Source organism: Chenopodium quinoa, unplaced genomic scaffold, assembly GCF_001683475.1.
Source record: "Chenopodium quinoa cultivar QQ74 unplaced genomic scaffold, ASM168347v1, whole genome shotgun sequence".
NCBI classification, from domain to species: Eukaryota; Viridiplantae; Streptophyta; class Magnoliopsida; order Caryophyllales; family Amaranthaceae; genus Chenopodium; species Chenopodium quinoa.
Window position 1 is genome coordinate 1,048,713 of NW_018745281.1, and position 11,833 is coordinate 1,060,545.

Here is an 11,833-nt window from a genome sequence, read left to right on the forward strand (position 1 = left end):
ATCATAAACATACTATTTTGTTTGTTCTTAAACGTTCGACTCAACTAGACCAAAATGGTTCACTATGATGACGAATACTTCATATGAAGTATGCATGAGCACTGCACTTGAGGAGAAAGATCGAGATTCGAAAAAGTGTGATAAAGTTTGATACTTAAATCTAGTGTGAACATAAATCACACAAATTGGTTTTATATGTTGTGCTTCATAACTATTTACTCATACACGCAATGAATCAATTAGAAAGAATTGTATCTGACAATCATGAGATTGTAAGATTGTAAGATCAAACTTACGTACGAGCATATAATAAGGGGATTTTTGGGTGTGTGGGATTGAATTCACTAAACCCCCCCCCCCCCAAAACTTCTTAAGGGACAGGGCTTGCTCGCTAACCCGAGTTCTGGCCTAATCTACAACTTTATGCATCTAAACATATTCTATTACATATGTTCTCCCATCTTTTACCTCAATTCACTCCTAGCCTTTAGTAAACCAACATTAAATAGCTGCCATAAATCCATACTATACATAATACTTGTAATATAATAATACATACATAGATAACATAAATTAAACTAAACTCCTAGATCCCATCTACATTACACCAAATTATAGTCATTCAAAACAAGGTGCTTAACATAATTAGCTTAGTTTAGCTTTCTTCCTTCACCTCTTCTTCTCCCCTCTCTCTCTCCTCCACCTGTCCTTTTCCATCACCAACCCCCTCTCCACCCTCTTCACAATATAACCCTTATTTCCCCCTCCCAACTTTTCCAAACAGACCCTTTTTTTCTCTCTCCTTTAAAAAAAAAAACACCAAATTACACACCCACAAAAACAAATTACATAAAATCATAATATCATGACTCTTCTTCTTATTATCCCTGCTTCACTGCTCTTGCTTTTCTTAGCCTATAACTTATTCGAACGATTTAGATACAAGTTACCGCCCGGCCCGAAACCGTGGCCGGTAGTCGGTAACATATACGATATCGGCCCGGTTCGGTGCCAGTGTTTCCACGAATGGGCCCAAAAGTACGGCCCAATACTCTCGTTTCGACTAGGGACGAAGCTGAACGTCGTCGTTTCGAATGCCGAACTTGCTAAACAAGTATTGAAAGAAAATGATCAAACATTGGCTGATAGACATAGAAGTAGATCATCTGCTAGATTTAGTAAGGATGGTAAAGATCTTATTTGGGCCGATTATGGGCCTCATTATGTTAAGGTTAGGAAGGCCTGTACTTTGGAACTTTTTACCCAGAAAAGACTTGAGGCCCTTAGGCCCATTAGAGAAGATGAAGTTACAGCTATGATTGAATCTCTCTTCAACGATTGCACTAAACCTGGTATGTTTCTCTGAATTTTTTTTTTTCTGGAATTATATTTCGAATATTTTTCTGATTTTTTTAGTTGCGATGTTTTTAGTTTCAGACGTCCGTTAAAATATAACTTTAACCATTAATTTATATAACTCGGTCATTATCTGAAATATTCATAAACATTTTAATGATTACAAATGATGTGTAAAAATGTTAATTGTACACATCTGTTTTTTTTGGTGATTTAAATGATTTTAGGGAAATTTTAGGTAGGTTGAAGTATATATGCATCATATTTTTTTATGGATGTAAAATACTTTTATTTGCTTTAGGAAATCGAAAGAATAATTTGATGAACATTAAATAGTTTTATCTGAATTTATGGTGGATAAATAATTTGTGTGCAAGAAATGAGCATTTGGATGAAATGTGGACCATGGCTTAAAAAAAAAAAAGGTTTTATCCTGCAATTAGCATTTTTTTTTTCTTTTTTAAGTGCAAGCATTTTGGAAGAATGCTTTTAGTGTATATATATATTATGTATAAATGTGGCGCATATCTAAAAATTGATAAGACAAAGACACACAAGGGAAGCTGTATTTGAACGCAACCTCTAGGGAAATAATGGTGCATCCAATTACACGGGTTGCAATCGTTGTATAGAAAATCTTCGTTCTAATCCGATGTTGGCGGGATATTAGATTTAAAAAAAAGTACTGTAGATAAAGTAAGAGCGATAGTATTACCTAAGTGAGTCATGTAAAATAGCTAGAGAAAAAGGAGTTGCTAGTTTTTAATGTTGCTTAAAATGGTTGTGAATCCTTGTGAAATTGTTTGAATGTGCGGCACCAGCAATTTTCTTAGATTAAGCTAACCGGCAAAATTGAAGGGCCCATTCAAAAGTCAGGTTTCAAGTGTTTGATCATTTAATGATCTTTCCATTCACAACATCAAAATTGGCGGGCGACTGACCTGGCTTCTTTTCTTGTCAGACTTTATTTTCAGTTTTTCTTTTACTGAAAACATAGTATGAAAAATATGTTCAATCAAAAATTAATGCAAAGTACCTTTTACATTTAGATTAATATACTGTTAATGACGATATTAGCGTGCGTGACTACTAATATAAGTAATATTGGAGGGAGGGACTACTTTTTCTTTTGACTTGAGTCTTACGATTTAGATACTTTTTCTTTCTATTTTTTCAATTACATAAAATCCTGGAGAATTAACCATAGGACAGCATAAAATTGTGGTGGGGGAGGAGCTTTTAGACAATTTGTTTTTTATTTAATTATATGTTGATTATAAACTCTTGGAAATAAATATGACAACATGCCACCGCAAACATGTGACACCACATCCTATATGGAATCATATCATTTTCTAGGTGAAGCACAAGAGTTATTGGCTGAAAATGTACCAAAAATATCCACTTTTGATAATGAAATTTCATGTAAGAGGAGCAACAAAATGATTAAATGATATCGAGCACTTGGCTTAGAATAAGTATTGGTGCATAGGCCCTATATATTTCACTTGCAAATAGGATGACATTTTTGTAAATAATGGAAATCTGTGAAAATCGGTGGTAGAAAATATGATAACAAAAAGTACCATTACATGCATAATAGTACATAACAGTACACAAAAATGTACCACTGTATCATTAAAAGAGAGAAAATGTACCATCGAATTGCCCTCTTATATGCATGCAAAATACATAGGCCCTATGCGCCTATATGCATCCTTGGCTTATACTAGTCCTAAGTTCCTAACATGACCCGCCGACGAACCCCACACTTGCAAATATTCCCTATGCCAGCTACGTACTTTGCGGGTCAGCTAATTTGTTGATTAGTTAATAGTTAAATATTTAATTAGATCTTTGTTTAGTTTTAAATTTTTATCATTTTTGTACCGCGTATAGATATGTGGTAGGAATATTATATAGAACTCGATAATTCTTTAACAATGACGGTACACTATTTTACATATCACACGCATCTGAGCTTATAATCCGCATTTGAGAAATTTGATATACGGGGTAGTACAATTTTATCCGAGATAAGATAACTCAAATTTGACCTAGATTTTACTTGACCTATACAACTTTACCCGAGATAACAACAACTCGATATTAACCTAGACCAAATCGGTATTAAGTTACGAGTAGTTGATAAGAGAGTATGATCGAAAATGTGCTGAAACCTGCAATTTATAAGGTGAAACTTGATTGAACTACTTACAAATAATTAATATAGGATTCTGTCTAAATAAATAAATTAATATAGGATGGTATAGCACGTTAAGAGTACAATATTTCAATAATTATAGTGATAATTATGAGCCATGTGCATTGTACTAATTATTAATCTCATCTTACCTGTTTATTTTTGTGGTACAAACTTAATAGTTTGTCACAAATCTCACAATGATGAAATTTGGGCATGTGAAAGTTAGTGGGCAAACACCTTTTCAAGTGTCGTCTTCTTGATTAGAAAATTGAATACTTGACGTCTTCTTTAATTTATCTATATACCAATAGCCATTCCACAACGTTAAGAGTACTGTTTTCGCTTTAATAGTTCTTATACAAAGTACTAGCTTCTCCCTCTGTTTCATAATGTAATGTTTTCTTTAACTAGTGATCGTCAAATGTGGGTTGAACCTCTTAGTTTGACACGAGCGCATATTTAGACTTTGGTTGGCTTGACTCGGCCCATATTTACTAGGCTAGACACACTGGGTTAAGTCGAGCATATTGAACCATATAAGCCGACTTTTGGGTTGGAGTAGATCAAAGATTGGTATGTATACCTTGCTTTATTTTTCCGTGGAAGGTACTGCTTTATTTAGTTAGGTGAACTATCTTTTTAGCCTCATTTGATTTTGATTTTAGCTAATTGAACAAAACTATTCAATTTGACTATAAAACAATTGCTTGATTACCAACACATCACCTAAACCTCATGACTAATCCCTAGCTAAAAGACATCCATATACCCCGTTTGAAAATCGGTGAAGATTAAAGAAAATTTGACATGATTTTCACATTTGTGCACGAGTTTACCAATTGACACCCCGTATTGGTTGTGTGTGGTTTATACTGCGACTAAAATATTGTGAATGAGAGTGAGGAATAACTCAGTTGGTTAGAATTTCCCTCCCGGTTCCAGGTTATAAAAAGGCGTTGTGAATGTTAACTTGCAGACCACATCAATTGCAACTTTCACGGCTGTTTATTACATGAAGTTTTATTATAGTTTAACAAATTTTGATACTAAACACATGATCTTTTGTTCGTGCAGACAACAAAGGAAAGCCCCTTAAAGTAAGGCGATACATAGGGACAGTGTCGTTTAACAACATCACAAGGCTAACTTTTGGGAAGAGGTTTATAAATGATAAGGGAGAATTGGATCCCCTAGGAAAGGAATTCAAGGGTATATTATCTAGTGGGTTCAAAAGTAGCAAGACAAGCTTCTTGGCTGAGCACCTACCGTGGCTAAGATGGCTGTTGGTGCCTCTCGATAAAGAAAAGGGTGAGGCTGCTGTGCACAATGCTCGGTTGGATCGTTTCACTCGAGAAATCATGGAGGAGCATGCTAAAGCCAAGTCGCAAAACATTGGTGGTGTAAAGCAACACTTTGTCGATGCCCTGCTTGGCCTCAAGGATGAGTATGATCTTAGTGAAGACACCGTGATTGGGCTTCTTTGGGTACTTATGCATTCTTTGATAACATTTATAAGATTTCGATTTTTAAGCTTACACATTACCGTAGCTAAGATGTCCGTTCTTTTGATTTGGTGCAGGACATGGTCATTGCTGGAATGGACACAGTTTCAATCTCAGTTGAGTGGGCCTTGGCAGAGCTAATAAAGAACCCAAGAGTACAAAAGAAGGCTCAAGAAGAGCTAGACCGGGTTATTGGGCAGGATAGAATCATGACCGAAGAAGATTTCTCGAACCTTCCCTACTTACAAGCTCTAGCCAAGGAGTCCCTAAGGCTTCATCCTCCTACCCCTCTTATGTTGCCCCATAAGGCCAAAGCTCATGTCAAGATTGGTGGGTATGACGTTCCTAAGGGCTCTATTGTCTACGTAAATGTGTGGGGTTTGGGTCGTGATCCCAATGCTTGGCGCGATCCTCAAGAATTCCGGCCTGAAAGGTTCTTTGAAGAGGATATCGACATGAAGGGTCATGATTTCCGGTTACTACCCTTTGGTGCAGGTAGACGTATCTGCCCGGGAACACAACTAGGCATAAATTTGGTCACATCAATGTTGGGTCATCTTTTGCATCATTTCGATTGGAAACCGCCAAATGATGAAGAAATTGAAATGAAGGAAGCCCCAGGAATTGTCACCTACATGAGCACCCCTCTACAAGCTATATTTTCTCCAAGGTTACCCGCGGAGCACTTGTATAAACGTGTACCCGTCGATGTGTAATTTTCGTAGCATTTGTAGTTTGCATACCCGAGTTGATCAAAAAAAGGAAGGAAAAAAATAATGCAAGGCCACTATATATTTTTGTATTTTTACCATGTGTAGTTTCTGTGTACAAGAGAAACAGGAGTTGAAGTAACTCTATCACACATCCACCATGTTTTTATCACCTTGTTATGGTATACTTCCAAGTGGTTTAGTGCATCACATTTGCCGGAAATTTTTTATACAACGGTTGCACCACATTCAATCTTATGCTTGGGATATTATACTTGTTAACAGTGATTTCTACTTTTTCAAACTCAATTGAATTCAAGAAACGCTATTGAACGAATACTCTTTTTGGTACACTTCTAATCACCATCATACTTCTTGCAAAAGCTGTAAACAATTTCTGCTGCTGCGGCTTGAGTAATTAGCGCGCAAAACAGTAAGCTATAGTTTAACACAAATAAAACCTGCATAAAGCACCTGTGCCATACTAGAGATATACATGACCTGTCATAAGGAAAGGACACGGTACACAAAAGTCGGAGTATAGTTAATTACAGGCAACTTAAAGTTAACAGAACCAAAGTTTCCAAATCCAAATCCCAAAAAAGCTAGAAGTTTATAATTGTTTCTCCTTAAGCTTTACTAGATTATAAACATAGTGTTAGCATTCCGGGAATGACAGCCGATCGAAGAACAAACTTGAGACTGCAGGTTTAAGGCTTGAACCTGAGGAGCTTCAGTCATGACCTGCATAATATTGGAATCACATGAAAAGATTAATGAACAACAACATAGCACATATCAAAACATGCTGATGTTTAAATGTTTGAATTCACGAATGAAAAATTATCAAATACATGTCGGATGGTTTTCTGAGTTTGGCCTGTCTAAAAAGGAACAGGCATCGTTCCTCGTTCTAGCAAGGGGTAGACCGGTACCTGAGAAGGCCAGTGAGTGACTATCGCTTTACACATGATTACATCAAAAGGATCCTCATGAACCTTAGAGCCTATTTAAAGGTGATCTTGTATGAGGGCAATGCAACCTAGTATAAAAGGTATAGTACACCCCTCCCACATAACATCGATCAAACAAAACATAAAGATCAAGTCTATATAACTGTTAACCATCAAAGATGAGGTTATGAAACTATACCGATGGACAAAGACATAGCCATGGACTCAGCAATTGACATGAACTCAGAAAATTCAAAACCAGCCATAGACATACTCCGAGGGATCTCTTGTAATGCTAGTTCCATCAAATTTGCCCAGCTGCTCCAGTAGTATGAATTTTCCCTGATGATAACTGCAAAAGTGAACGAAAATGATCATAGTTGCTCAACTGCATCAAAGCCAATCACGATAATAAATTCAGATACTACTCAGTATTATTGAAGCTACAAGAAGCAGACAGACAGATAGGAGCTTTTGCATGTAATTGACTACACTATTGGCACTACAAACCCGATGTTATCATTGTTAAAATTGATCAGTTCTGATGTTGTTTAACCTTGTTTAGAGCTATAGTAAATACGTACTCTATGTGAGATCTGAAAATGCAGCACAGAGCTAATTTAAGAGGACTGATGTCCACTGTTGAAAAGAGGTCTTTGAAAGCCATATTATACATATAAAACAAATAAAGCATCTTTTAGATAATTTGTCAACTTATTCAAGACAAGAGAAGGACAAAGGACAAGGAATGAACTTACATATTACAATGTCAACTTTAATCCATTGAAGATAGTTAATAGAAGTACGAGAGTAGGACAAAGGATGAGGAATCAAGACACTCCATTTCACTGTCAAATGGTAATCTTGATGTAACCATGTAAAATTTATATAACCATTCCGGCCATTTCAAAATAATTGGAACGAAAGTTAAACCAAACCCTAAGAGATAATCAGATCTTCAATCCTAGGCTGCCCGAGACCAGTTGGAGGTGGTGACATTGTGCACTCAAAAAAGACAATTTAAAATAAAAAAGATAAGCTGAGTCATAAATTGGACAATGATAAATATTATGCAGAACAAAAACAATATGATTTTGTGATACAAGGTTGTTTTAGGGGTCAAATAGAAGCAATAGAGCTATAAATTTTTTAGTAATCATATAATATAAAAATATGAGATATAAGGACATTTTAGAGATATAAGGTATGTGCAAATTGTACGAAACAAATCAAGAGTCTGAGTGAAAATCCCCAGTGATAGTTTTGCTAAAAGCAAGGAATTAAGGACTTACACAGAGTTAATAGGTTGTCCAGCAGACTGGTCTTTTTCACCTACACTGCTTCCGTCAACCTCTATTTCTGCCATGTCCAGCATGCCATTGGAGAAAACCGTTTCAAATCTATAGACAGAACAATATTGCAACAGAATGTCATAAATTTTTCCAAACTTGAGGCTAATAGCAACCAGACTAGAATGACCTATGGTTATGTGAGTTAAGAATCAATGGTCGTATTATGCACTGCCACTTAATAGACCCAACAAAATTGTATTGTAAACTTGTCACAGAAAACAATACACCAGGAAAATCATAGCATCCAGTCTAAAAAATATATTTTTAAACTTACTTCTTCTCTCTAGCCTTACCACAAGTACCTACACCTTTCTTTCTGTCCAGCAGAATGAGACTCTCCGTAAATGAACAGGTGAACCAGGAGCGCCAACACCCACGAACACCAAGCCCCTTAGTCCTTTTCATCAGTGGATCATAGGACACTAGCTCTCCTTTCTTAGAAAACCCCAACACATCCCCATTTTTCCTCAAGCACTGAACCCAGCCTAAACCAGCACTTGAACTGATGTCAATACTAACCACTTTGCTCCATGAGCTCCCCACTGTATAGTCTCCCTTGACCCAGATCTCACAGCGTTCCATTTCATTCCCTACAGCGCCTCCTTTGAGCACAGAATGAAGTACCGACAACTTGGAGCAATACTCTGCAACACTCAGATTTAATGTGCATACTTTGGCAAGAGCATCAGGAAATTTCATCTTCTTGAACTTCTCTTCCTCCACATCAAAAATCAGAAACCAGTTTCTGCTGAAAGCAAGAGTACTAGCATCCCTCTCCCAAGCAACCCAGTGAACAGTGCGATTGAGAAAACATTGAGACCACCAGTAGTCACATATGCAAATATTAACCAGACTGTCAGCAGACACGTACCTCCATTTACCTTCCTTAACCGAATACAGCTCAACAATAGGAGGAGTCACGTCATACACAGCATTTTTTTCGCGCATGTAGCTTATTCTCACCACCTTGTGAGAAGCCTTCCTAGTATCATACCCAAAGCCAAAAGAAGATATGTGGGCACCCTTAACAACATAATTCACTCTTGGCACAGGAAGTCTGATGTATTTGCGAAGCAAGGGATTCCAAAGGATCATAAGGTAGGTGTACCCAAACAGATCATCAGAGAGACATATCAGACCATTAACAGAACCAACCACACGGAAATATTTCCCGACATCTCCAGTCACAAAGGGGCAAGTTAAGGTGTAGCAAGGCTCAAGGTCTGATTCTTTTTGGGATGAATCGAGCATAAACATGTACTCTTCATTTTTCTTGGGAGCATTTGTGAATTGCCTATACAAGAGAAGAGAACTACCCTCGACTTGAGAGGAATTCTCGGTGTGGGCAGCCACAAACGAAGAGGAAGTAATGAGAGTGTTCCAGGGTTTGCGCACACACAGACATTGGCCTAGAGTTTTCACTGGCAGTTTTTTCCAAATTATGAACCAGATTTCTTGAGGGATATTAAGGGTTTTTTCATCAGACATTTTTGACAAAGAGCAATGAACTTGACTAACAATTGTTTCAGACCTCCTCTAATATCAGGCTAATTCTGTTATCCTGAAATCAATGGCATGTATTTTAACTATATAACCATGCAATTAAATATTACTAGTACAAAGATTATACCATACTTAATTCAAACTATTTGAATACAGCACACATAAACATGAATTGCAAGGGATTTTGTTTAGATTTTTTTCCCTTCAAAAAAATGGATACCCAGATCAAAATAACAAATTTAATAGTAAGAACTTACAATGTACATGAAATCTGGGTATGAATTTATAAAAATATTTATAAGTAAAGATCTGGGTATGGGTTGAATAAAATGCAGTAATTAAATATATAAATCTAGCAAAAAAAAATTTTTGACGGGATATAAATCAGCAATTTTTTTACAAAAATAAAAAAAATAAAAAAAGGGACCCTTTTCAACAAATTCACAGTATATTTATTACCAAAAACATGAACATAAGTACGTAGTACATAGCAAAAAATTATAAAACAAAACAAAATTTCAAAATAGCGGAATAAATATTCTGGAAAGTTAAAAAAAATAATTTAAAAAACCCTTAAATATGAGCTATAACCGCCAAATAGTACAGAATCTGGAAAAATGTGGGTTAAAGTTACTAAAAACATAATTTCAGTCCGTCAAGAACAACAATCAAGCAGGTTTACATACTTTCGCCAAAAACAGAGCATAAACACAAAATCCAAACTATAAGAAAAAATTTAAAATTTCAAACTCAAATATTTTGTACAAAACTATTTTCAGCTTAACAATATAGAAGGAGCAATTACATAAATCAAACAGCTGGAAAACTCTATGAAACATGAATTAAAAAAAATGGTAAAATTTCTCCAACATTTCAAAATTTGGGTTGGAGAGAGTAAAGTGGTTAAGAGAGAGATACCTTCAGCTTGATTTTATGGAGTGTTTTTGGAGCTCTTCACTGATGAATGAGAAAAACTGCAGATTTATCAGCATTAGAAAATAGAAACACACAAAAATGAAAATACAACCAAGAAAAAATGGATTTCTTATATATTAATTAAAAGAGTAATTTTTTATATATTTTTTTCTTACAGTAGTTTTGGTTGCCTTGGAGCCCAATCATGTGGGTGTACAGTGTGGTGCAGTACTGTATAACTGTGGTCTGCAACTCTTAACAAAAAAGGAGAAAGATGGAAATGGCAAGGAGTGTGTGTCTTGCTAAAAGACGAAAACAAATAACGATTCTTTTTTTGGCTTGGGTAGTTGGCTACGTTTGAGAAGAGGTATTTTAGTAGGGGTGGTAAGGATATCAATAGCGGATACATTTGTGAACAACTCGCGGATAAGCTCGATTTGATAGCTACTTCCTTCGTGTTTAAGTATATTACTCGTTTCGAATTTTATGAAATTTTTAAGAAGGCTAGTTGAATTTATTAAAATAATAAGAATTGAAGTATAAGTTCAGAGAAAAAGAGGGTAAAGGATTTTGTGGGACCATTAATTGGTGGAATGTTATTAAAAAATATAGAAAATATTATTAAAAAATAAAGAGAAATTACCAAATAATGAAACGTTTTATTTATTTAAATACGGTCGCAAAAGAAATTTGTTTCATTTATGTAAACACGGGGGGAATATAATGGAAATTTTTCTATTTTAATTTTTTGATTTGGTTGGATGATATACAAAAAAAATTGTAATAATTATGATCATATTCATACTCCCTATATTTCCTTAATTTACACTTGTTTTTTCATGGAGTAGAGGTTAAAGTAACATGTAAAAAGTATTGTTTGTGAGAGAAAAAGTGGTGAAGAGCTTTTATAATCAACCAACGTAAGACTAAATGGGAGGTGATAGATATCGGTAACTTAAAGTCACAAGGGGAGTCCCCAACCCCCACCCCCCACCACCCCTCGGCGCCAACTTGCAAAAATTTCGAGTACCCAAAATATGAGCCAATTACAGGTTTGTTGAGGCTTTAAAATCATAATTAGATTCGATTGTTCTAATACCGAATAATAAAACCAAGAATCGATTATAATAGATTCCAATCTGCATTTTTTTAAAACCGGAACAGGTACTGATTGGTTACCCGATTATCCAACAAATTTTAATATATACTCGTGTAATTTTTTATTTTTTTTAATAAAGTATGTTGAATGTATGTAGTTAATAATATTAAAATAACATTATTAAAACCTAAACAAAAGTAAAATAACCTCAAACTTGAAAAGGAAAGTCCAACTATA

General features: G+C 35.4%; 2 protein-coding genes across 4 annotated transcripts; one reads left to right on the plus strand and one right to left on the minus strand.

Annotated features, from left to right (window-relative positions):
• The first annotated feature begins 652 nt into the window (after positions 1-652).
• LOC110711729 (cytochrome P450 98A2-like) lies at positions 653-6,032 on the plus strand. The gene is made up of 3 exons (XM_021890145.1): positions 653-1,352; positions 4,637-5,046; positions 5,142-6,032. Exons 1-3 carry the CDS (start codon positions 866-868, stop codon positions 5,778-5,780), a joined length of 1,536 nt encoding a protein of 511 aa, XP_021745837.1. The 5' UTR covers positions 653-865; the 3' UTR covers positions 5,781-6,032.
• A 130-nt stretch (positions 6,033-6,162) lies between these two features.
• LOC110711730 (F-box/kelch-repeat protein At3g23880-like) lies at positions 6,163-11,757 on the minus strand. 3 transcript variants are annotated; one of them, XR_002509414.1, is made up of 6 exons: positions 10,674-11,757; positions 10,501-10,556; positions 8,354-9,640; positions 8,020-8,127; positions 6,927-7,079; positions 6,163-6,518 (listed from the first exon to the last, which is right to left on the minus strand). XR_002509414.1 is itself a non-coding variant. In XM_021890146.1 (6 exons), the coding sequence occupies exons 3-6, from the start codon at positions 9,565-9,567 to the stop codon at positions 6,512-6,514; spliced, it is 1,407 nt and encodes a 468-aa protein (XP_021745838.1). In that variant the 5' UTR covers positions 9,568-9,640; positions 10,501-10,556; positions 10,674-11,757; the 3' UTR covers positions 6,163-6,511. The 3 variants fall into 3 exon arrangements, 1 of the variants encoding a protein (XP_021745838.1); XM_021890146.1 differs by having other exon boundaries at positions 7,002-7,079; XR_002509415.1 differs by lacking the exon at positions 6,163-6,518 and having other exon boundaries at positions 7,061-7,079; positions 8,373-9,640.
• Between the last annotated feature and the right edge of the window lie 76 nt (positions 11,758-11,833).

Coding starts and splice junctions, on each gene's coding strand:
- LOC110711730 (XM_021890146.1), bottom strand. CDS start 9,567: ATGTCTGATGAAAAAACCCTTAATATCCCTCAAGAAATCTGGTTCATA. Junction 8,128..8,353: donor GGTAAGGCTAGAGAGAAGAA/GTAAGTTTAAAA, acceptor TTCTGTCTATAG/ATTTGAAACGGTTTTCTCCA. Junction 7,080..8,019: donor GGACAACCTATTAACTCTGT/GTAAGTCCTTAA, acceptor TCACTTTTGCAG/TTATCATCAGGGAAAATTCA.
- LOC110711729 (XM_021890145.1), top strand. CDS start 866: ATGACTCTTCTTCTTATTATCCCTGCTTCACTGCTCTTGCTTTTCTTA. Junction 1,353..4,636: donor CAACGATTGCACTAAACCTG/GTATGTTTCTCT, acceptor TTGTTCGTGCAG/ACAACAAAGGAAAGCCCCTT. Junction 5,047..5,141: donor CCGTGATTGGGCTTCTTTGG/GTACTTATGCAT, acceptor GATTTGGTGCAG/GACATGGTCATTGCTGGAAT.